We start from the raw sequence: 26,604 nt of genomic DNA, 5'->3' as shown, positions 1-26,604 counted from the left end.
AGGCAAAGAGAAGCTGCCTCAGCACAGTGCCCTGCATACAGCAGGTGCTTAATCAATGTTCTTGACATTGTCAGGGAGCCCTCTCTTGGCCTTAGCCACCTCATAGGGACGCTCACCTCTTATAATAAGCAAGTTCTTCTTGCAAGAAAAAGACCTTGGACTTCAGCTCGTTCCTCTCGTGCAGCACGTCTCGCAGCTCCTGCAGTGTGAAGCGGGGGCGGTTTGGGTCCTTCTCCATCACTGCCTTCTCTGACTCTGGGATGTACTCCTCACCCCCCACCTCCGCCTGCAGGATGCAAAACACACACGAATGAATTCCCTTGGTGCCTGTAACAGCTCTGGGACTTTGCACGCTGACACAGCCTTGTCTTGCTGCTAGATATCAGCCGCTTTTAGGGAGAGAGCTATTTTAAGAACCAGGAGTGCCGCCTACCTGCTCCAGGGCTCAGTGTCATTTCTCCCAGAAGATCAAAGTCAACAGAGCCTGAGCCCATTGTTTGCCTTCTAAGTGGGGATACAGGCAGGGGTGACTCCTTCCTACCCAAGAGATATTGCTTAGTGTGTGTGTATGTGTAATATATAACACATATAGAAGATATGTGTATATGTGTATATGCACATATGTATATGTGCATATATACACAAACATATATACATATACGTATATGCATGTGTGTGTATATATATATATATATATATATATATATATATATATATATATATGTCTACACACACATACACATCCGCCTCGGAGGCAGCATGGTATAGTGAGAGAGCCAGCTCTGGAGTCAGGAAGACATGGGTTCACATTTGGAAAGGAGTGTCCATTGACTGCCCCACTTTTCCATTCACCATCCGTGAATGACTTCTTGGTCCAAAACACCCTTCTGTAGCCACCTGCTCTCCTACATGTGTTTTTCCTTCTGTTAGAATGTAAGCTCTTTGAAGGCAAGGACTGTCTTTTGTTATTTGTATCCCCAGTGTTTAGCACAATGCCAGGAACCTGGAAGCTCGCTCATTCATTCATTCATTATTCATTCATTCCTATCTACGTTTCTCACCTTGCCTCCCACCACACAAGGTCAGTGTCCCTGCTCTTTCTTGAATAAACCACAGTCAATCTCATTTCTATGCATTTATGTGGTTTCTTCCACCTCAAATGTCCTCTCACCTATCCTCTTCACTTATTCCATCTTTGAGGCCTGTCCTAAGACTCTCTGAGTTGGAAGAACTCTCAGAGGACATCTAGTCCACCCCATACCTGAGAAATAAAGCCTTCTACAACACCTCTCTGTAATTCTGGAAGGGCTCTGTGAATATCAAGGTGAGTCCTCATCTCCCTAACAAATATCCCCCAGTCTCAGACTGAAGACCCCTCAGTCTGTACCTCCTCAAACAGCCCATCCCACTTTTGGATGATTCTCATTGTTAGGAACTGGAATCGAAATATGCCTCTCTTCAGCTTCTCACCCTATTTTGCCTTTGGAGGCCAAGAAAAAATATCTTTGATCTCTCTTTTTTATGACAGATCTTCAAAAATCCAAAGACAGCCAGCTCACCCGCCCTCTCTCTCAAGTCTTTTATTTTCTAGTCTAAAGCTTCCCATTTCCTGCAAATGTTCCTCATTAGGCATAGTCACCGGTCCTCATCCTGGTCATCTTCCTTTTGACCTGCACAGTGAGTCCACGTCTTTCTTAAAAGATGGCACCCAGAACATGATATTCCAGATGTGATATGATTAGGGCAGAGAACAGCTGGGCTATCTTACCCTCCCTTGCTCTGGACATTATACCACTCTATAAATAGTTGTTTGTTTGTTTTTTTTCTTATAGAATCTTATAGATTCGCCTCTTTTAATGTAACCCACGTTCAAGCTCTTTTCTGGGCTGCCACTTCATACTGTTCACTCACACTGAGCTTGCGGTGCCCTACTTCCAGGGTCTGTACACATACACTGTTCTCTTGTCATATACCTCTCCCATCTGGTACTTTTGATTTTTTGAGCCCATGCACAACTTTACATTTACTCCTGTTCAATTTCATCTCAGCAGATTTAGCCACTCGTTTAAATCTGGTAAGGTCTTTTGGACCCTGTCCTTCCCAGGTTTGTGAAAACTGTAGATTTGAAAACCCTGGATTCTATGCCTTCATCTGAGTCATCATCAAAAATGTATGTGACCCATGTACAAAAATATTTATAGCAGCTCTTTTTGTGATGGTAAAGAATTGGAAAGGAATGGGGCAGTTAGGTGGTGCAGTAGATAGAGCACCGGCCCTGGAGTCAGGAGGACCCGAGTTCAAATACGACCTCAGACACATAACACTTACTAGCTGTGTCACTCTGGGCAAGTCATTTAACCTCAATTGCCTCACCAAAACAAAACAAAACAAAACAAAAAAACAAAGAATTGGAAATGGAGAGGACGCTCATCAGTTGGGGAATGGCTGAACAAGTTGGGGTATGTGTGGAATATGTGGTATAGCACAATATAGCTATTGTGCTATAAGAAATGATGAGCAGGCAGATTTCAGAAAAACCTGGAAAGGCTTACATGAACTGATGCAAAGTGAAGTGAGCAGAACCAGGAGAACATTATACACAGTAACAGCAACACTATGCAATGATCAGCTATGATTGACTTAGCTCTTCTCAGCAATACAATGATCCAAGACAATTCCAAAAGACTCAAGATGGAAAATGCTATCCACATTCAGAGAAAGAACTATGGAGTCTGAATGCAGATAGAAGCATACTATTTTCTCTCTCTCTTTTTTTTTTTTGTTTTCTTTCTTGTGGTTTTCCCCTTTTATTCCGTTTCTTCTTTTACAACATCAGTAATGTGGAAATGTTTAACACGATAGTACATGTATAATCTATATCAGATTGCTTGTTGTCTTGGAGAGGGAGGTTGGAAGGTAGGGAGAAAAATTTGGAACTCAAAATCTTATAAAAAATGAATGCTGAAAACTATCTTTACATATAATTAGAAAAAATAAAATACTCCTAAGTGGAAAAAAGGTGACCTTGGGCAAATCACTGAGTCCCTCTGGGACTCATTTTTCTTATATGTAAAATGGAGGTGTTGGGCTAAGCCTTTCCATCTCTAAAAGCCACAGTGATGACTGTGTTGAATGACAAAGGGAAAACCAAAGAAGCCTAGGGCACTCGACTAGAAACCTTCCAAGTTGACACTGACCTATTCGTGACAGCTCTTGGACTCAGCCATTCAGCCAGGCCTAAATTCACTTAACTTTCCCATCCTCTACCCTCTATTTCTTCATCTTGTCCATGAGAATAAAATGAAAGATCTTATCAAATGCTGTGCTAACATCCAGGGACGTGATATCTACAGCAACCTCTTAATCTGTCAGGCTAGGAAACCACTTGTAAAAGAAAATGAGGTAAGTCTGGCATGAGCTATTCTTGATGATGCCAAACTGTCTCTTCCATGATTTCATAATGGCTACTTCCATTTCTGAATGTCTACAGATGAATTTTAGGTTTTAGAAATTTTCCAGGCACTAAATTCAGATTTACCATATCTTTTTTTGGGGGGGAGGTGTGGAGGCAACTCGGGTTAAATGACTTGCCCAGGGTCACACAGCTAGTAAGTACCTGAGGCTGGATTTGAACATGTCCTCTTGACTCCAGAGCCAGTGCTCTATCCATTGCACACCTAGCTGCCCCCAAATTTACCGTATCTAGTATGCAGACTGCTTTCACTTCCTTTTTATGAAAACCTAAATAAGCCATGTCCAATTCCTATCCTGTGGCACCTCTTCTCTACTCCATGAGCATTTCAAAGGCAGTTACTCACCAGTTATGCCCACCAGTATTTCCCCCCCCCCCATATATAGGGAATACAGTTTGTTCATTAGAACCCTCTTACCATCTCCTCACTTATCTTGTGTTTCAGCTTCACAACGCCCTTCCCTAACCAAACAAACCCCCACTGACGTCTCCCTCTTCTGAACTGTGAATCTATTTCCTATCATACAGATTTTTAGCGCTCAACAATAGCTCTGCCACTGATCACGCCATTTTTCCCACGTGGACTATCCTCTTGGGTTCTTCCTATTGGAATCCTATAGAATCTCCCAATCTCCAAGTTGGAAGGGAGCCCAGGAACCATCTAGTCTAACCTGGAGCTGACAGAGAATCCCCGGCAGTGCACCTCCAGTGATGACAAGTGATCATCCAGCCTTTGTCTGAAGACCTCTGGCAAGAGAACCCACCATCTCCTGAGGTGACCAACCTACGGCACTTCTGGACACCTCTCACTTAGGAAGTTCCTACTGCTACCAGGCCCAAATGTGGCATGATCTTGAGAGACTCCTATTCATATAGCAGATTAGCAGCACAATTATTCCCATCTTCCCTATTACATTCACCAAATTTTCTATTATTATTATTATTATTATTGTTAAGGAAATTGTGGATATGATCACAGAGCGGAAGGATTTATCTTCCTAAGCCCAGTAAAAGGCCCTCTTCCATGGGACTAGCCTGGCCTAGGCCCCCCAGAGATTTCTCTCTTCTCAGAACTTCAGTACTGAGGAGTCTGCCTCACTCAATGTGCCCTTCTATTGGTTGGTATTGTTTCCCGTCTATAACAATGGTGTTGAATGTAAGCATGTGTGGGGCAAGGACCATTTCATTTTTGTCTTTGTATACTCAGCACCTAGCAGAGTTCAGGACGCATTTGCAGCGGGCTGATGGTTGACTTTACAGTCTGGAAGACCTGGGTTCAAATCCTTCCTCTAAGACAAACTAGTTTGTATCACCCTGGGTGTATAGAATTCTAATAGAAAGAACCCAAGAGGGTATTCATGTAGGAGAAATGGTCATCACAACATCTCAATGCCCTAAGTACCGAGTCTTTAAAATGCCAAGTTGTGGACTGATTGTTGAGATACATCAGTGGAGAGACTTAGCACCCTCGGAGTTCTGTACATTAATAAACTCACAGGTTAAGACAAAGCAACTCCATATGGAATTGTATAATATTAGATACAGAAGAGACCTTAGAAGGCTGTCTCCTCAGCTGGAATATAAGCTCTTTGAAGGCAGGAATCAGAGCACCTGATAAATGTTCATTGCCTTTGGTAATCAATCAGTCAATCAATGAATAAGCTTTATTAAGCACCTACTATGTGTCAGGCAATGTGCTAAGTGGGGATACAAAGAAATTTAAAAATAGTCCCTGACCTCAAGGAGCTCATATTCTACAGAGGTAGACAACATCTAGACAGTTATCTACACATACAAGGTATATTCAAACAAGTTAATTTTACATACAGGATATATACACATAAAACACATACAAGGTCTTGGGCAAGTCACTTCACCCTGCTTGCCTCAGTTTCTTCATCTGTAAAATGAACTGGAGAAAGAAATGGGAAACCACTCCAGTATCTTGGCCAAGAAAACTCCAAATAGAGTCAAGGAGAGTCAGAAAAGAAGGAGACTGAAAAGGTGTGTACTCACAGGCAGGAGAAGAACAAAGAGAAAGCCGAGTCAGGAAAACCCAGAAAGGGGTGAGTAGCCAGGAAGAGAAGGCGCCCAACAAGGTCAAAGCTATCAAGACAGATGGGGATTGAGAAAGGGCCACTGGATCTGGCCTTTAAGAGATCCAGGACAAGTTTGGAGAAAGCCATTTCAGATGAGTGCGCTCAGAAGCCAGGCTGTCCAGAGTTTAGAAGAGATCAGGAGGGGAGAAAGTGAAGACAGTTAAGCATAGGCAGCTCTCTCAAGGAATTTAGCCAGGAAGAGAAGAAACAGATGATCGCAGGAGGAGCTCAAAACGGGAGAAGGAGGCTACAGCGTGGAAGGATCTAAAAGTTGAGGCTCCGTAGCAAAGTCTGGAGAGCAAGTGAGGGTTCTTAAAAGAATGGGGGAGATGTGGGAGTGCTTGAAGGCATCATCGAAAGAGCTGGCTAGAGAGAGACTGAAGTTAAGAGACAACTGGGATGACAGAGAATCTGCTGGAGAAGGCAGGATTAAAGATGCACATAGAGGGGTTTGCATTGGCAAGGCAGAAGGGCCACCTCTTCGGAGGAGATGGAGGGGGGATGTCTGAGCTACATGAGAGGAAGAGGAGGTGAGATGGGGAAACTCATGGCAAAGAGCCCCATTTTTCCAGTGATGTCTTAGCTGAAGGGGTGGGGATGGGGAGGGGTGTGCAGGGAGGCTTGAGCTTCGAGGAGAAGGTCTGGACAGCCCTGTGGAGAGCGAGACAGCTCACTGATAAGGGAAGAGCAGAAGGACTGCCTTGCCACAGTGAGGGCCCAGCTAGGAGTATGGAGCACAACCTTGGAGCTGACCCAGTCACCACAGTTGTGTCACGTCCTCAAGCTGTGCCCTGCGGCACATGAACGGGAGGGAAGGGGGCAGGTGGTGGGGCCTGACGAGCAAAGCAGCAATAGGCCAAGGGGGGCAGGCATGAGGTGTGGGAGTAGAGGACAGGGTGGGATGGAATTGGTTACCTGAGGGGTTGGAATTGTGGCCAGTGCAAAGGCGACTGCTTGGAAAAGAATAGAGAGGTAGAGGGAATGGAGGTCACGTCGGAGAACAAGCGGAGGGATCGTTAAGTATAGGGAAAAATGGAATGATTCAAGACTGTGAGTGGTAAGGGCAGCTAGGTGGCGTAGTGGATAGAGCACCGGCCCTGGAGTCAGGAGGACCCGAGTTCAAATCCGGCCTCAAACACTTGATGCTTGCTAGCTGTGTGACCCTGGGCAAATCACTTAACCCCATTGCCTAGCCCCCCCGCCCCCCCCCAAAAAAGGTTGTGAGTGATGGCAAGGTCAAGGGTAAGATCATCTCTGGGCAGGGCTGAGGTGGCTGCATACTGGCCACGGGAATGGAGTAGACCGAGGACCTGGGCAACTGGGGTGTCTGAGGAAGCATCACTAGGTATGTTCGAGTCTCCAAGGGAAGGCGTGGGGGAGGAGAGGAAGACCGGGCGCTAAGACCCCCTGCCTTCAGAAGAGGGCACAGACTCCTCACTGTGACATTTTAGACTCGCCACAGTCTGACTCAAACCCACCTAGCCCGTCTTATGCCAACACTCAGTACCATCTGTCCCCTGAACTTCCAAAAACAGGCATTTATTACTCATCGTGCATTTATTTAAGCACCTACAGCATGAAGGCACTATGCTGGGGGCAGGGGATACAGATACAAGGAGGAAATGCCTCTGCCTTCAACACATCCAACTGCCTCTGTCCCCAAGTCAGGGATGGACATCCTCTCCACCTCCCTCGCAGGCTCAGCCCAACTAGCCTCTCCCTGGGGAAACCTTCCCTGATTATCCCAGGACTTAGATCCGCCCCCCCCCTCCTCAAATTACCATAGGCCTAATTTTCTGGGTCTACATCACAAGGTTTCACACATGAGAGGGATTTCAGAGACGGTCTGGCCTGGACTGTACAGGAATAAGCATCCTCTACATCACATATCAGGGGCTGTGGGGTTTTTTTGTTTTTTGCTTTCCATTCACTTAGCACAATGCCTGGCATACAGCAAGTGCTTGATAAATACTTTCAGACTGACAGCCCTTCTCTGGATGCTTACAAGCTTATCAAAAGCCTTCCTAAAACCCAAAATGTGGTATCTCGAACCGAAAACCACACTCCAAATGCATTCTTACCAGAACCTATCGTGGTACCTTGCATACCGCTGATGCTTAATTGGTGTATATTTTGACTCTTACCCCAATAATGCCTTGAACATAGGAGGTGATCGTTAACATCTGATGAATGGATGGATGGATGGGTGGCTACTGGTTTGATTTTCCTCATTTCTTTGAACAGGTATTTCATAAATTGGATTGTATTAAATATTCATTTAGTTTGTGAATGTCTAGCCACACTGTCTGACTTCCTGTGAGTCACGTTCTTGCCGGCAGTCGCTAGGTCCCAACCCAGACTCAGCTCATTCTTATGAATCACAGCAAGCACTGCCCTTCCTCTTCCCCGCCATTTTTATTTTGGTGAGTAAACAGAACGTGGCATAATGGTGATTCTGAGTGATACAGAGGGAAACTGAGGGCCAGACTAAGGATGTGTTTCCTTCCCACAAACAGGCTGGCCAGATCTCCAGAAAGCCACGAGGTCAAGGGGTCAGGGACCCAAGTCACTATGGTTCCATCTCCAGGCAAATATGGCAGGTGTGGTCACCATTCTTAGCCAACAGGCAAATGTCTCATTGCTATCTGGGAGGAGTTCCTGTCCTCCTCTGGCTCGGAAATGAAGAGATTCAGACTTAGAAAGGAGTAGTAAACATAGATTTAGACCAAGAAGGGACACGGGAAGCCATCTAGTCCAGGTCCCTTATTTTACAGATGAGGAAACTGAGGCCCAGAGAAGTTGATGACTTGCCCAAAATCACGAGGTCGTAGAGCTAGTATTTAAACTGGTCCTCTGACTCTAAACTGCCCAAGAATTCCTCTCTGTGTTGGGAAAGGTGCGAGAAAGATTTGAGATTTACAGGGTTCAGCTCCAAGAGGCAGAGGTGAGTCCAGAATGGGAAAAAATGGGAGAATAGGTCAAGTTCAGAAGCAACAAAGCAAAAAGGCCAGGAGTAGCAGGAACCCAAGTAGAGATGGGGCTGAAGAACCAGGATCTTGGCTGGGGCTGGGCCACCGCACTTCCCATTTCAGGGGGAGATCAAGGACAGGTTGTTACAGAGAAGGATGATGGACAGAAACTGCCTTTATGGGGATGGATAAATGGGCAGTGGGTTGAGAGGAGGGCTTTGCGGAGAAGAGGCAGATTTGGCCTGGGATTTCAAGTTAGCGCCAGGTCTGTCTTTCCTGATGCCAGTCACCCAAAGGAAACCATCCACTTTGTGTCTATTTCCCCCTTATGTAAGCTCCTTGAGGGCAGGGATGGTTTAGTTGTATTTGCCTTTGTGTGCCCAGCACCTGGCACCCTCTCCTTGCCTGGAAACTCTGTTTTCACTGGTGTCGGGAACAGTAACTGCTCCGTTACTTAGGGTTTAAAGTTGCAGAGACTTGCCCAGAATCACACAGCCATCAGGGGACTTGCACCTGCATTCCTGAGTTGGACCCACCGAGACCCAGAGAGGCGCCCTTATAAGATTCAAACAGAGGTCAGCAGACTGTCTTGGGGCAGGACAAGCAAAGGGATTATTGGAGCCCAGAGGACAGCTGCCTCCCATCCCATAACTGAAGAAGAATATATTTGGGGCTTGGCTTTTCCAAGCAGGCCTGTTATAGCCAGGACTGATGCCATGCTCTGCTTCCAGAGACATCCGGAGGCGTCCCCAGCATGCCAGACCATGTATAGTATCCAAGGAATTGAGCTCATTATTGCTTCTCTCTCTCTTGCCAACTGATCCATCTTCTGAAAAGGGTAAACTGGTTTTCCTTGGGGGTTAAGAGGGCTTGAAGGGTGGCCTGACCCCCTAGCACTTCCTCCAGCCATGACCTGCAATCCGATGGACATTTCTAGTCTTCTTTAAAGAAGTTGAGGGAGCTTGTTCTCACATCCTGGCTTATAAAAAGCATGGATTATATAGGTCATAGTGTCTAACTCACCCCCCCCCCCCTTTGCAGATGAGGAAACTGAGGTCACACAGCTAGTATATATCAGAGGGAGGATTTGAACCCAGGGTTTTCTGACTCAGTAAGCCACCCTGTCTCTTCTTCTAAGGTTTTCTAAGGCTCTCTGAGGGACATTCCTGGAGAAGGAGGAGGAAGACCAGGGCACTAGAACATTTCCTGAAGGCAGGAGTGAAGGGACTGTGTTATGGAGAGACAGAACTTTAGAGGTTACCAGATTCAGTCCTCTCATTTGCCAGAAGAGAAAACAGCCTCAGAAAGCAGTGACTTGCCCAAGGTGATGGAGCAGCGGAGCCAAGACTCCAGGAGGCGGATCTCTTGACTCTGTTACGCTCAATTAAAATGCAGTCCCGATAGGAGGATGGGGCTCTGTGCCTGATATGAACTGAGATTCGGGAAGTGTGCTGCTGACCAAGATGGAAATCAGGCCTCATCAGCAGCAGTCCGGGGTAGAGTTCTCTGGTTACACCCCATGAGGGAGGTAGAAAGGTGGCTCCGGTTATCTCAGCCCCACCAGGGGAGGCCTCCCATTCCTTTCCCAGAAGGCTCTTCTTACCCAGGTGCAGGTGATAACAGGAGAAACAGCCTTCCTGGGAGTCACTCCAAGGGCTGTCCTTCCCTGGACACAGAGGAGGAACAGCTCCCTTCCTCATTAGGGAAAATCAGGATCAAGTCTAAAGGCCCGGAGACCGTAACTGAGCAGGGGAGAGGGGCACGGGCCACTGGAAGGGCTCTCTCTACTCACTATGGAATGATGCAGAGTGAATGAAGCAGAATTCACAGAGCAAGATATACAGCCACCACAGACTGATGAAAGTAATGACCAGTTCTGATTCCAGAGGACTCCTCTCTATAAAAAGGTGGCGGACTACCAGGGCAGAATGCTGCATACTGTATCAGTCATGGGCAGTGAGTCAGCATGTTTTCCTTAAGTGTTTATCTTTGCTACAAGGGAGGGTGTGTGTGTGTGTGTGTGTGTAAGAGAGAGACAGACAGACAGAGATATAGAGAGACTGCAGAGACAGAGGGAAAGAGAGGGGAGAGAGATGGAGAGACAGAGATGAGAGAGACAGATAGAGGGAGAAGGGAGGGAAGGAGAGAGAGAGAGAGACAGAGAGAGAGACAGACAGACAGAGAGAAACAAGCTTCCCTGGATGAATTCAAGTCACCAGGAAGAGATGAAGTACATCCCTGAGTCCTGAAAGAACTGGCATGGTGGCCTAACTGAGCCACTGTCAGGGACCTTTGAAGATTAAGGAAAAGGGGATAAGTCCTGGCTTTCAAACAGAGAGAGAAGGGGGCCTGTAAACTATGGAACAACGACCTTGACCTCCATTCCTGGCAAAATTCTAAACTATATTCTTAAAGTGATGACAGTAAATGCTAAGAAAGGGGACCAGCACTCACTAAGATCCAGCATGGCATCATGAAGACTGGGCCATTCCAGACAAACATCATTTCCTTTTTTGACAGGGTTACTAGGTCAGGGAAACACTCTATACACAGTTGACCTAGATTTTATCGAACTGTTTGACAGACTCTCTCATGTTATTCTTGTGGCAAACACAGAGGGCTGAGAGCTAAATAATACACTCGGGTGGATTTGGACCTGGTTAAACGGCCGAAGAGGAATCATTAATAGCTTTGTGTTAGCGTGGCAGGAGGTCTCTAGTGGAGTGCCCCGGGGAACTGTGCTATTTAACATTTTTAGCGATGATCTGGATGATGGCATGAATTCTGTCGGATTCACAGGTGACAGTGTCGGGAGGGATAGCTAACATCCTAGAAGACAGGTAGGATCTAAAAAGCTCTTGAGCTAAAGCATTGGGCCAAATCTGATGGGATGAAACTAACAAGAGATAAATGTAAAGTCTTCCCATTTGGTTAAAAAAATGAACTCCCCAAGTCCAAGATGGGGAAGCCTGGTTCGTCATTCATCTGCAAAAAATCGTAGGAGTTTTAGTGGCCTTGTACCTCAATATAAGTCAACAATATGATATGGCTTTAAAAAAAAAAACAGAATGTGAAGTTAGATGGCAATAGGAGAGGGGCCAGGAAGAAGAAGGTCCCACAGGACTCCACCCTGGTCAGGTCACATATTTCTGGAGGGTTGGGTTCTATTCTGGGGGCTGTGCTTTGGAAAGGACACTTTTAAGCTAGAGAGGATTCAAAGAAGAGAGCCAGGATGGGGAAGGGCCCATCTTTTTCATGCCAGAAGAGGAGAGGCTGAAGGAACAGAGGATATTCAGCCTGGAGAAAAGGAGACTTAAGAAGCTCATGGCAGCTGCTTTGGGTATCCAAAGGGCTAGCTCATGGAAAAGGGATCGCAATTGTTCTGCTCCACATTAGAGGGCAGAAATGGTAGCTGTGGGTGGGAGTTCTGGAGAGACAAAATGAAGGTTGATGTCAGGAAAAACTTGCTTAAAATTGGAACTGGGCAAATGTGGGATAGACGGGCTGCCCGAGAGGTGATGGGTTCTCTCTCCCTGGAGGGCTTCCAGCCAAGGCTATTGTTAGGGATGGGGCAGAGAGAAATCTCGTTCAGGTATGGGCTGGACCAGATGATCTTGGACGTGCCTTCTGCAAGACTATGTGAAGCGGGGGCAGCTAGCTGGTACAGTGGATAGAGCACCAGCTCTGGAGTCAGGAGGACCTGAGTTCAAATCCACCCAAAGACACTCACTCACTGTGGGACACTGGGCAAGTCACTTAACTCCAACTGCCCGAAAACAAAAGTTTTCAAAAATGAGGAAAAAAAGATTACGTGAAATGGAGAAATCGAGGGAAGAGAGGCCAATCATTCCCTTGGCAAAAGGATTTTTTTCAAACTTTGCCAACTTGCACTGGCAGAAGGAGTTTCCTTTACTGATGGAATCATAGGTCCAGTCTCTATTGCTGCTATGTTGTAGCAGAGAGTGCTGGGCCAGAGCTGGAGTCAGGAAACACGGGTTTGAATCCTGACTCTGACATTTCCTAGCTGTGGGACTCTAGGCAAGTCATTTGATTCCATGAGTCTAATGATGATGATAAAAATTAAAGCTGACATTTATATCGTACTTTAAGGTTTACAAGATATTTTATGTTATCTCAATGTGATCCTCACAACAACCCTGTTATGCCCATTTTACAGATGAGGAAACTGAGGCTGAGAACAGTTAAGTGCCTTGCTCAGGGACCCCAGCTAGGAGATAACTGAGGCAGGATTCAAACACAGGTCTTCCTGACTCCGAGGCCAAGGTTCTATCCACCGCACCACAAAGCTGACTCAGTTTCTTCATCTAAAAATGGGAGTCTTAATATTTGTACTATCTAGTTCATGTGATTTCAGTGAGGAAAATACTTTTTAAAACCTAAAGGGAGGGCGATTAGGTGGCGTGGTGGCCAGCACCAGCCCTGGAGTCAGGAGGACCTGTGTACAAATCTGGCCTCAGACACTTACTAGTTGTGTGACCTTGGCAAAGTCACTTAACCCTGACTGCCTTAAAAAAAAAATTTAAAGTTATTGTTGCTGCTGCCGCCTGATCTATGGTAATCACCTCTGAATTCCCTCCCTGCCTCATCTCCCTCTCTAATCCATTTTCCCCCCCAGCTCTGTGCAGGCAGATATTCCTATCGGACAGGTCCAACCATATCCTTGCCCCCTTCAAGAAATTTCAGCTGCTCCTTGTCACTAGTGGGATACAAGCATTTCTTGCCTCATGTGATAGGTTTATTTCAAGGTGCCAAGAAGCCAAAAGACCATTCCTGGCACTGGGGTAAAGAAGCCTGAACATGCTGACGTTCCCCCCAAAGTAATGAGCCCTGAATGCAAGCCCCCTGGTCACACCTCCATGTTTCAGGGGCCAGAGTGAGCCCTATCCCAGGTGCTAATGTGTCAGCCACATGCTGGGGGGGGGGTGGAAAGTGTCCTGTAACCCCTGGACCCTGCCAAATGCTGGCCACTTGCACCAGCACCTGAGCTGACCCCAAAGAGGCCTGCCTCAGCCCTGCCTGGGGGAGTCCAAGCTAAGCCTTAGGAGCAGCGAGGGACTGACAGGATGGCAGAGGATTGAGAGGAAAGTGGAATGATGTAATAACCCATCCGCCTCTCCAAGAATAAAGGAGAAAACACTTCTCACCTCTCAGCTTGGGAGAAATGGGGGAGGACTACAGATGCAAGATATTATATAAGTCATCACAAAGTTGCTGTGTTGATCAATTTTGCTTAACATTCTTTTTTTTAATGTTTTATTGATGCTCTTTTAAAAATTCATCATATTTACTTCCCACCAACTCTCCCTATTTTCAGTAGAACTCAGAAGATCACAGTGCTGGGGTGAGGCCCGTCGGGGCCATAGAGGCTAACCCCTTAAATCTTACTGCTGAGGAAGCAGGCCTAGGGAGCCAAAATGACCTGTTCAGAGCCCAAGGCTACTGAGTATCTGAGGTGAGATCTGAGCCAGCGTCCTCCTGGTCCTTCTTGGACATCATCTCATGCAACCTGCTCATTTTACCAAGTAGCAATCTGCGGTCCAGAAAGGACCTACCAGAATGAAGTCACATCACTAGGAAGCATGTGAGATAGGATTTCAGCCCAAGTCTTCCTGCCTCCCCCCCATCACAGTTGTGAGTTGGAAGTGACCTAGGAAACCATCTAGTTTAACCCGTTCACTTTACATATGAGGAAACTGAGGCCCAGGGAGGTGAATGCCTTGCTCTAACTGGGATTCAAATCCCAGTCCTTTGATTCTCCATCCAGCATTCTCCAGACCATCACTCTATCCATGACACCCCTAAGTATATTCAAGCAAAAGCAACCACCTTGTTGGCCAGGCCTGATAATGCATGCCCCATTCCACACCGGTAGGCCACCACCTCCTTTTGGAGACAGCTTCACCATCAGTGTTCTGATGTTTTTCTTTATTAAAATGGAGCTTCAGTAGGGTAGGAGGACGTACGGGGAAATATCTATGGCACAAAAATCAAAGCCTGTTGATAAAACTTTTGGGGAATAAAACACACAAAAGAGCCAGGAAAAAATCCAGTTCTTCATCTAAAATAGAAAAGAAAAAAAGAAAAGGGATTTGAAATAATCTGGGGAGTTGTAGTCCTGGGTTCTAGTATTGTGTGTGCCATGAACTCATGGTGTGATGCTGGGCAAGTTATTCCATCCATTTTCCCTCAGTTTTCTCATCTGTAGAATGGGGAGAATAATCCCTGCCCTCATCAGTTCATGACATCCCAGCGTCCCAGCAGGGTGATGCCTCTCTGAGCAGGCTCCCTTGCCCCCCCACCACCCAGCCAGCTTCCATCCAGGACCGCCGCTGCTCACCTCACTCTCCTCCTCTCCGTTCTGGCTGGGTTCCCCCTTCAGCTTCTCCCGAAGCTTCCCGATCTCGGCCCGCATGCTGCCCATCTCCTGCTCCTTGGTCTGCAGGTAGGCCTCCAGCTCCACCTTCTGCTCGATCAGGGCCTTGCCCTGGGCCTCCACCACGGTGATGCGGTGCCGCAGGTCATGGTTGATCTTCATCAGCCGGCTCTGCTGCTGCTGCAGCTGTGGTGGGGTGGAAAAGGCAAGGGAAGGCCATTGGGAGACAGGCCAGCCCCATCTGCTGTGCAGCAGAAAGCTTTGGCCCTGGCTCAGCTATATGCCCCAGACTGGACACACCTGGCTCCCACTCTTCTGCTCTCTCTTCTTTAGAAAAAAAAAAAGGATCAACAGGTATTTACTGGGCACCTACTGTGTGCAGCTATGTGGCACAGTGGATAGAGCACCAGACCTGGAGTCAGGAATGCTTTTGTTGTTTAGTCCCAACTCTTCGTGACCCCATTTGGGGTTTTCTCGGCAGAGATACTGGAGTGGTTTGCCATTTCCTTCTCCAGCTCATTTTACAGATGAGGAAACTGAGGCAGATGGAGTTAAGTGACTTGCCCAGGGTCACACAGCTATAGTCAGTGTCTGAGGCCACATTTGAACTCAGGTCTTTCCACCTCCAGGGCTGGTGCTGTATTTATTGTGCCACCTAGCTGAAGACCTGAGTTCAAATCCAGCCTCAGACACTTCCAAGCTATGTGACCTTGGGCAAGTCACTTCACCCTGTTTGCCTCAGTTTCCTCCTCTGTAAAATGAGCTGGAGAAGGAAACAGCAAACCACTCCAGTATTTCTGCCAAAAAAAACCCCAAAAACCAACCCAAAAGGGGTCACGAAGAGTTGGACAGAACTGAATAACAAATGAACAACAACAATAATAACTGTCTGCTAGGTGCTGAGGGTACAAGGACAAATATTAGATAATCAACACATAAGCATTTATTAAGCTCTATGTATCAGGCACTGTGCCAGAAACTATAGATACAAAGTCAAAAATCAAAATCAGTCAGCAGGTACTTGTTAAGCATCTACTAGGGATATAAGGAACACAAATCAAATATTGAGTAAGCATTTATTAAATGCCTACTATGTGTTAGACTCCTGCTTGGTGCTAGGGATTCAAAAATCAGGCAATTAGCAAGCATTTATTAAGTGCCTACTATATGCCAGGCAGTGGGGATACAATCATTGAGTAAGCATTTATTAAATGCCTACCATGTGTTAGACTTCTTCGAGGCACTAGGGATACAAAAACCAGGCAGTCAATCAGCAAGCATTTATAAAGCACCTACTATGTGGTGGGCACTAGGAACACAAAGACAAAAATCAGCCAGCAAATGTTTATTATAGACCTACTATGTGTCAGGCCCTGTCCTAGACACTGAGCGTACAAAAACTGAAACAAAGGAAGTTCTACATGGGTAGACAACATGCACACATCTAAGTGTGTAGAAAGCCGGGTAATTTGGGGGCAATCTAGGGGTTCAGGAAAGGCCTATGGGGGTCTGACGCCCTGCTGCCCTTCAATGAAGACCAGCTGACTCTGTGCTCTATTTTCCCATTGTGCCTTGGGCATGGTGGGGTCTGTGCCCCCTCAGGAAGCCAAGCAAGGAGGCACTGGGGTGCCCAGACACGGACAGACAAGGTGGAGGGCCTCAGGGACGCCTTCCCCAGGTGCATGTCCCCTGCCTCACCTCCAGGACCAAGGGCATCTTGCTACTCACCGCCTCCACATCCTCATTCTTCAGGCCGAGCTCGCGGTCCTTAGCTCGGATCTCATCCCGCTGCTTGTCCACCACCTCCTTCAGCTTCTTCATCACTTGCCGCTCCCGCTCAGACATGCCTGGTACAGGAAGGACAAAGCCAACGGCACCATCACTGATGGTGACACGGACCAGCTTGAGCTTGGTGTCTTTTATCTCTCTGGTGCACCCCGTCCTCTCCTCTGACACCGCCCCCACCCTGGTGTGGACCCTCATGGCTTCACGCCTGAACTGTCACAATGGGTGCTGGGGCATCTGCTGCCAATCCACCCTCCATTCAGCCACCAACGTGATTTTCCTAAGTGCAAATCCGACTGTTTGATCAACTCCAATGGCTCCCCAATGCATAATGAGTTAGGGCTTTAAAAGTCCTCCATAATCTGCCCTTTCCTACTTTAAACCTTATACCCCATAGCCCATGTACTCGGTGATCCAGCGACACCAGCCTCCCTGCTGTTCCTCAAATGACAAATTCTATCTCCCCTCTCCAGGTATTTTCACCTCTCTGGCTTTCTCCCATCCCTGCCTTCCTCATCTCTACCTCCTGGCTTCCTTCAAATCCTAGTTAAAATCCCACATTATAGACTGTCTTTCCTGATGTCCTTCATTCTGGTCCCTTCCCTCTATTGATTATCTCCAATCTCTCCCAACTACTTTTTGTTTGAACATATGGTGTCTCCTCCATTAGACTGGGAGGGCAGGCGCTGTCTTTTACCTTTCTTTGTAGCCCTAGCACTTGGCATAGTGCCTGGCACATAGTAAATGCTTAATAAATGCTAATTAACTAAATGCTTAATAAATGCTAATTGACCGAATGACTTGACTGGACTTATTTTTACCCTGGCATATCCCATTTTTTCCCACCTCTGTGTCCTTTGCTTCTCTGCCTGGAATGGCTTTCAGCCTACAGACACCTACTGGAATCTTTTAAAGAACTCAGACTCTTCCCACTCCCTTCTTGAAGCCTTCTCACCAAATGATTGGGATTCTTCCCTCCTCTAAGCCTCCACCAGACTCTGGCTCTCTCTTCCAACACGAATTATCTTGCCTTCTAGTATACTTGTTTCAGCAGCTAGTTGTCACAGTGCCTGGAGTCAGGAAGACTCATCTTCAGGAGTTCAAATCTGGCCTCAGACACTGCCTAGCTGTGTGACCCTGGGCAAGTCACTTAACCCTGTCTGCCTCAGTTTCCTCATCTGTAAAATGAGCTGGAAAGGGAAATAGCAAACAACTCCAGTATCCTTGCCAAGAAAACCCCAAAATGGGGTCACAGAGAGTCAGATCCGACTGAAATGACTCAATAATGACATCAGTGGAAGGAGTATACACACTGTAACTTCCTTGCACTGATGAAAAAAAAAGGACAAATCTGGTGAACCAAAAAAAGAGTCACTTAATAAAGCCCCTTGAATTGAACTGAGTTATAATCAGAAGCGCCAAGTGAAAGCTAGTGTGGCTTGAGGCAGGACCTCTTACCTCCCAATGGCAGATATAAAGAGGATTGGATCGATCCCCAGGAGAAATTGGCCTTTTCTCTTTCCTGTATCTAGGGGGATGCTGCACGAGGAGAAGCGTGCCCCCTTAAAGAATCCAGAAGTCTAGAGATTCAGGGGAGACCCAAGTCCTAACACACAACCAACGTGAAGAGAAAAGCAAATCTCTAATGAGAAGTCCGCCCATGTCATTCCTTTGTTCAAGAAGCCTCAGTGACTCCCCACTCCCTTCACGAAAAAATACAAACTTCTTTGGAGTTTGCTGTTCAGTCATTTCAGTCATGTCTGACTCTCTGTGACCCCATTTAGGGTCTTCTTGGCAGAAATACTGGAGTGGTTTGCCATTTCCTTCTCCGGCTCATTTTACAGATTGAGGAAACTGAGGCAAACAAGGTAAAGTGACTTGCCCAGAGTCACACACCTAGTAAGTGTCTGAGTCTGGATTTGAACTCGGTTCCTCCTGACTCTAGGCTCAGGGCTTTATCCACTGCACCACTTAGCTGTCCTATGTCTGGCATTTAAAGCTCTTCAGAATATAGCCACAGCTTGTCTTTCCAGGAAGATCACAGGTAACTTCCCATCAGCAACACTATGTCCTGACCAAACTGGACCAGTTGGTGTTCCTTCTCTATTCATTTGTACGAGGCCTGGAATTCTCTGCCTCTAGGAACCAACCCCCGATGCCCTTCAAGTATCAGCTCATTAGTGCTGTTCCAAGCCCAATCACCATATGATCCAAATAGATCTTTATCACTGAACACTTATCCTACTGTCCCATTAGAATGTAAGCTCCTTGAGGGAGGACTGTTTGGCTTTTGTATTGGTATCTTCCACACCTGGCACAGTGCCTGGCACAATATAATAGCCGATTCTTAATGTTTGTTGATTGATTAAAAGAAACAAGAAGGATAAGAGCTCAGATTCCCTGGACTCCAGATTTTCCTTCAATTGGGGATTTGTGGCCAATTCATCAAGCCTTCATTAAGCACTTACTGTATACAGAACGTTGTGCTCAGGACACAGTTTAGCCAAGATACGGTCCCTGACCTCCGGTCTCCATGATATGCTCCCTGACCTCCAGTCCCCATGGAACTTAAAGTCTTGGAGGACGCTAGGAAACATGTTCAGATAACCATATGTAAAGCTGTTTGCTGCTAACCACATACCACATTGTAAAGGCAGAAATGCGGTTAGGTAAAAGGAAGACAGTGGCCTTCCCTGATGAGCATAGCTTTGGTGCTTCATCAGATTTATTTGCAGAGCAGTCCCAAAGGAATTTTCTTTTGGAGAGGAAATGCCCTTTATTTTGAGGACAAGCAGTCCTTATGGGAGAAGTTACTATGCCTCCTTTTCTGCTAATTTGACTAAAAGAGCATAATGAAAAGCCTCTGGGTTTAAAACTGAAAGAGTGAAGGACCGAGAGTCCTTTAGCTGAAAACTCCAGCTCAAGGCAGAAGTTGGGAGATGAGAGAGAGTTCACAGCCTCATGCCCAATGGAGCTGCACCTGATAATGACTAGCAGTGACCACAGGACCATGATAGCACTGTCAAGCGGGAGCCACACAAGCAAAGACACACCCACAAGAGATTGTGGGCCACACAGGACCAATGGGATGTCATCCCTAGTAGAAGACATTGGCACTGCTGTAATATCAGAGGTATAAATTGTCCTGCCACACGTGTGCCTTGGCCACATGTCGTCCTTCCAGGTATGTTCCCTCTGTATTTCCCACTCCTCCCACTCCCACTGATGGCATGTGTATTTTTAGGAGACTGTGACCCATTTTTATGGAGAAAATGTTTTATTGCTACTTCAATTACTCTATTATTTCATTAAATCCCTTATGTTTTGAACTAATTGTATCCTTTGGCTGACTAGCAAAAGTAAACACATTGATGGGGGCTCCTGTTATGAACAGATGTGCCTTGCAGCTAGTTAGCCTTTTTGTGTGGGGACTCACATTTGAGTTGAGAGATGCCCCTAGTTAACACATTTAATTAAAACAATACACAGAATGTACTTAAGCAAAAATTGTAAGCAAAGTGCTAGGTTCCTGGCACATAGGAGGTGCTTAATAAATATTTACTGATTATTACTGACTTGGAGGGGAGGTGTATATAGGAAGCAGCATGATACGGTGCAAAATGGGCGAACTGGGTGCCAGAGGTCCTGGATTCAACTCCTGGCTGTGCCACTACTTGTGTGATATTGGGCAAGTCATTCAACTGCTCCAGGTCTCAGTTTCCTCATCTGTAAAATGAGCCTCCTTCCACCTCTCATTCTGTGAGCTTCAGGAAGGTTTCTTGGAAGAGATGTCTGACAGCGACAGACAGAAAGGGGATCCCATCTCCTGAGAAGCATCCTAGGGAGGCAAGCTGTTTCTTGTGTTCTGATGACTGAGAACAGGTGGTCTCACCTGCACACATGGATGAGGGGGCCACTCAGGGGCCTCCCGGGTGCTTCAGAACTCAAGAGCAGCTTCCACCTTTGCCGGAGGTGAGCCGATTTTCTGTTTGTTTTTCTTAAGTGCATAATAATAAGCTTATTAAATCGGAGAGTGCCACTTTCAGCTCATAAAGTGGGTTATTTGTCAAGAGACGTGGGCTCTTCTCTCCTCTCTTCCTGCCAAAGCAGCTTGTTTCTCGAAGCCCTGCCTTCCTCGGAGAACAGCTCAGCCAGATCGCTTTTTTTTTGAAGTGGATGGAGAGGATTTGCTTCCTTCCAGAGCCTGACCTTTTGGGGTCCCCCTCCCCTGCTCAGAGGCCCCTTGAGAAGCTCAGTTCCAAGGACAAACAATGAACAAGGATGCTGGGAATCAGAGACACGAGGCTCTCAGGCACACTGGGCTGTCTTTCCTTCTTCCAAACAAATGCTTCCTTTTCCAGTGGGTATCACAAGAGAGGGAACAATCAACCTACTGGGGAACACTATAGCTGTCTATGTGCCGTGCAAATACAGATTTGGGGAGTGAGTATACGTGTGTGTGTGTGTATCAGATGGGAGGCAATTTTTTTTTTTTTAGCTCACTCCCTGGGAACAATTTCCATCTCAGCTTGTGAAAAAAACCACTGGGGCTGGGAGAAGGTAAACTCCCTGAGGGCAGGCACTCATACACATATATGTATACATATACACACATATATGTACACAGACATATTTGCCAAAATGCATCAATGGAGGGAGTTTGCAATCTGGGAGTTCCTCTAACTGATGAAATGACAGGTCTGGACTATACCCATCTTCTAGCACAAGCACCCAAAAGCACCTAGCATAGTGCCTTGCATACAGCAGGCACTTAACATATATTTCCTGAATTGAAATGAATTGATTTGGAAGGAGCAGGCATTTTCTAATAGAAAAAATACTGATCTTTGAGTCAGAAGGCTGTCACTGCTTGTGTGACCCAAGACAAGTGGCTTAGGCCCTCTGAGCCTCAGTTTCCTCACAGGTAAAATGTGAACAAAAATACTCTCATGACCTACCCAGTAGGGTTACTGTGAGTAAAGTGCTTTGTAAACCTTGAAGCACTGTTGAAATGAGCTTTTATTTGTATGTCCAATAGCTAAGGCAAATTGCTTTCTTAGCCTCAGTTTCTTTACCTATAAAATGGGAAAAATACTCCATTTCCTCTCTCCCACAGAGTTGCTGTGAGGATAAAATGACATAAAATGATGTGACATATAAAGTTCAAAGGACTCTTCTGGCCTCAGACACTTACTGGCTATAAGACCCTGGGCAAGTCACTTACTCCTGTTTGTCTCAGTTTCCTCATCTGTATAATGGCTTAGAGAAAGAAATGGCAAACCACTCCAATATCTCTGCCAAGAAAACCCCAAATAGGGTCAAAAAGAGTCAGATCCAACCGAAATGACTAAACAACAACAAAACAAATGAAAATCATTATTCTGGAAATTCCAGTAGAGGAACTTGAAAAGAATAAGGGCTCAATAAATGTTGTGTAGAACAGAATCATGATGTTAAAGCTTGGAGGAGACTTAGGCATCAGCTATCACTCTCATTTTACAGAAGAAGAAACTGAGGCACAAAGAGGTCACAGAGTGACAGGGCTGGGACCAGAACTCAGGGCTCCTGACTTCCAGACCTCTATACCTCCAGCTGAACCACAGCTGGCTCCTCTCTTGCCTTGGTAGAGAGGATAATGATAATCCATCAGTTCACAAGGGAGTGTTTCACAAACTAATTCCAGTCTTCCTTTCGAGATTTATTACACACTATTCTCCCTTACACACTCTACAATCCAGCCAAACCAGCCTGTTTGCTCCCCTCTCCACGTCTCTGCACATGGCTGAAAGGACTTCTCCTCCGACTCTTAGAATTCCTCATTTCTTTCAAATCTTGGCAAAATACCCCTTTCTTCTTTTTTAAGTTATGTGTATATATATATATATATATATATATATATAAAACATATATTTTTCCTATCAAAAAAATCTGCCTTCTCTCCTTCCTACTTTGCCCTCCCCTCTCCAGCTGAGAATGAAATATGTATAGTCAAAGAAAACAAACTTCCACATTGACCATGTCCAAAAAATAGATGTCTCATTCCAAAATCTCAATCCTTCACCTCCATCAAGAGATGGGCTGGCATGCTTCATTATTAATGTTCTGGAATCCTGGTTGGTTATAATGCTGATAAGAATTCCTAGTTCTTTCACAGTTGTCTGTCTTTATAATGTTGCTGTTATTGTATAAATTGTTTTCCTGGTCCTGCACATTTCACTCTGCATCAGTTCATTTAAGTCTTCACAGGTTTCTCTGAAAACATCTCCTTCGTAATTTCTTACAGTACAATAGTGTTTATACACAGTCATATGCCATGATTTGTTCACCCAACTGAAGGACACCCCTTCAGATTCTTATTCTTTGCCACCTCAAAGGGAGCTATATTTTTGTACTTCTTTGGTTAAACAGTTTGTTTTGTTTAGGAATGATCCCTCTCAACTTAAGCTAGCCTCCTAGGAGAACCCTTTCCCTCCTATTTCCCTGTTGAGTGAAATGTATTTATTTCTGTCCTCAGTGAGGTGTGTGTGCTAAGCAAACTCTCTACCTAACTCCCCAGCTGCTAGGATTCTTCCCAAAGTACTTCATATTGACTTCTTACATATCTTACAATTATGTATATGCATACATCCCCTCCTTCCCACCCAAACGGAAGCTTGTTGAAGGCTGGGACTATTTCCCATTTTGTCTACGCATCCCTAGAGCCTGAGACATAACAAGCACTTAATTAGTACTTGCTGATTGCTTGTGCCCTATCTCTTGGGCCTCATTACAATCTCAAGCTTGGGCTGGGCAGGGCAAGGCAGGGAGTATTTTGTGTAAAAGAGAAAAGGAGGCTCAGTGACTTGTTTAAGGTCACATGGCTAGCCTAGAAACTTGACAAGAGGGGCAGAGACCACAGCTTAAATAAACTCTTAAAAATGACCAGCAGTACCTAGCACAGCACTCTGCATTCAGTAGGTGCTTAATAAATGTTTGCTGGATTGGAGAACATAGGAGTAGTAAGTGTAAAACCAAGACTAGAATCTGTCTTTTGACTTGGGGTCAGTCTTTTCTCCACTATATGGCCTACTGATAAAAATGCTTGTGACAATGATGGCTGACATTTATTTAATGCTTTAAGGTTTGCAAAATAACTTTAAATATATTATCTCATTCGATCCTCACAATAAGCCTGTGACATAAGTACTGGAAATATTATCCCCATTTTACACATGAGGAAACTAAGGCTCAAGAGAGATGAAGCGATTTACCCATGATCCACAGAGTAAACGCCATGTCAGAGGCAGGATTCTAACCCAGGTCTCTGCAGACTTCAGGTCCAATGTTGTTTTTCCTCATTCCAGACTGTTTCTTAGAATACAGTCATCTGCCGTCCCCACACCAGCCAAAGAAAGAGTGCTTTTGGTCCACTTGCCATCCTGAAGACCAGCTAGATTCTGAACCAGGGGTAGTAATAATGGTTTTCTGTTCATTTGCTTATTAATATATTAACTTATTAATGTTTATTATGTTCTGAAAGGTTTAGGGAAGAAGTCCAAGGTACCCATAACCAGAGCAGCTCATGCTCCCCCTCTGGAACTCTGCTCTGGGTCTCGGACTCCTTGGCTCCCCCCTCCTTGGCTAACCTCAAAGCCCCAAAGCACACAGGGTCCCCTCTGCCAAGCCTGAAATCCTGGGAGCACAAGATCATTTGCTTCTAGGCCTGTGTCCAGAGCCCGGCCCCTTGGGTCTGACCCAGCCACCTGCAGAGAAATGCCAGACATTTTCACCTCTTGATGTCTTTCACCGTCTATCTTTCCCTCATGGCCTCTGTCCAGAACTACCCAAAATTGACATGGGGGACTCTGTCATTTGCTCTCTGGTTCTGGCCTCTCCCAGAGTGCCCATCTGCCTGCCTGTCTGTTCCTGTAAACAGGCTGTATGTGTGTGTGTGTGCATGCACGCATGCGCATGGCGGGGGTATTTGAGAAGGAGGCTGTTTTTGTCCTTGCTGTGTTCTCATAGTTTGCTATGCAAAATAAAAATAACCTGGAAAGGCATGCATGGCATCTGCTCGGGCATCTCCACTTGAGAGCAGCTTCGAGATGGAGAGCCAGAAGTAGCCAAGCCAGGCTACTCCCCGCAGAAGATAGACTGCAGACACTGCACCCAATGACATTTCCCTCAATCTCAGCAACTTCCTGCATGCTCCCAGTTTACAGAGATAGCCTAGCATGATTCTGGAACCCTGGGGCAGGAAGGCAAGGCCTCTCCTGCAGAGTACTCTGGTAGGCCAGTAGCTAGTGGCGGTAGAACTCAGTATTTGAGAGGTCGCCATGGATACATCCAACCCCCTTAGGTCAGATGTCCTGATGATGACCTTGGGTCCCCTGCGGGGCTGGCAGATCACCCCAAAAAGTCTGCTGTGGGGGAGCGGGGAATGCAACCATTGAAAGGTTGACTTCAAAAGGTAATTAACTCCATAAAGGTTTAGGGACTGGTCTCCCCAATGAGGAAGATCCCTCTACCGATGCAGCTTGGCACCTGAGTTGTCTAGAGGCACTGATGGGGTAAGTGATTTGCTCTTCGGTGCCAAAGGCAATATTTGAACCCAAACCTTCTTGACTTTGAGGTTCTCTCTTTATCTACCAAACTGTGATGGTGTTCTGTCTCCATAAAGTAGGGGGGAAATGCCCATGATGCCAGCTTATCAGGCAGAGCTTCCAAAGACTCTGGGTATAACTGTGGAGAAGTACAGCTTTCCCACAGGACACTGGGCAAGCACTTGCCTTCTGGGTAGGGATGGGGGTATCTCCCCTTAGAGACCTAGTTATACCTGTCCCTGCTCGAGGCCACAGACTGAGAGCTGGAAGGGACCAGAGAGCTTAACTAGTCCAGTTGCCTCCTTTTACTGAGAAGACAACTGAATCCCAGAGGGTGTGTGACTTGCTCAGTCTTACACAGATAGGAAATAGCAGAGCTGAGATTAGAACTCAGGTCCTCTGACTTCAGATCTAGCCCTCTTTCCATTAAGTGATGCCACAGAAATCATCCTGGACGGGCAGTTAGGGAACCTGGGAGATTCTTCCGGCTCTGCCACTAACTGGCTATGTCATTTCCTCTTCTCAGTTTCCCCATCAGGAAAATAAAGGACTGGATTAGATGGTCTCTAAGGGTCCTTCCAGCTCTGTCTTTAATCTATACTGGAGGGAGCTGAACTCTGTCTGGGGATGGGCTAAAGAAGGCAGAGAAGAAGGTTCTAAACAGTCAGCTTTCCCTATTACCTCTACTATATAGCACAGCCATGAAAGCCTCCTGAGTTACGTCACAGCAATTAACTAGTGTGACCACAGGCAGGGACTATTACCTTCCACCAAAAATGATCCTTCTTGTCTTACTGAGCCCCACCTATCCTCCATGTCCCACTGTCTCCAGGAAGCCTTCTCCTGAGTAGCCCCAGGCCACCATGATCTGTGTCTCCTCTGATTTCCTAAATCCCTATCATACACAATCTCCCACAATTCTTTACAGTTGTCTGGTCATTCAGTGGGCATCTGATTTATCTCCCCATCTGCAGTATACAATCCCTGGGGCAAGGCCATGTTTCTTTTTCTCTTATATTCCTCACAATGAGAGATAACATGGAAGAGTAGGTGGAAAGCCATTTTGGAAGAAAATCCTGTTGTCTGTGTTTTAGGCATGAGTCTGCCTGAACCATTTAGCAAAAATTAATTTAGATCATTCTAATCTAAGCCTTCTGCTTGGGGTGGGAAGTGGAGGTTAGGGGAGAGGGGGACAGAGCCACCCTATAACTCCAAAAATCTCTTTTTATCCAAGCCCTTTTAGAGTTACAATTTATGATTCTCTTGACAAAAATCCCACAGTCAAGACTGGGCAAAGCTTCAC

The 26,604-nt window shown here is 46.1% G+C and overlaps 1 protein-coding gene across 1 annotated transcript in view; it reads right to left on the bottom strand.

The window, feature by feature from the left end:
- Positions 1 to 26,604, bottom strand: part of RILPL1 (Rab interacting lysosomal protein like 1) — a 48,038-nt gene that overhangs the window by 10,391 nt on the left and 11,043 nt on the right. The window contains exons 3-5 of the mRNA XM_027853500.1: positions 16,663 to 16,781; positions 14,899 to 15,120; positions 117 to 286 (exon numbers count right to left, since the gene is read on the bottom strand). Of these exons, the coding sequence (XP_027709301.1) occupies positions 117 to 286; positions 14,899 to 15,120; positions 16,663 to 16,781 (511 nt within the window). The remainder of the gene's footprint in view (positions 1 to 116; positions 287 to 14,898; positions 15,121 to 16,662; positions 16,782 to 26,604) is intronic.

The sequence above is a fragment of the Vombatus ursinus genome, unplaced genomic scaffold (genome assembly GCF_900497805.2).
Source record: "Vombatus ursinus unplaced genomic scaffold, bare-nosed wombat genome assembly UNPS02009994.1, whole genome shotgun sequence".
NCBI lineage: Eukaryota > Metazoa > Chordata > Mammalia > Diprotodontia > Vombatidae > Vombatus > Vombatus ursinus.
Note: the sequence above shows the minus strand (reverse complement) of the source record. Positions and strands in the feature narration are given on the sequence as shown.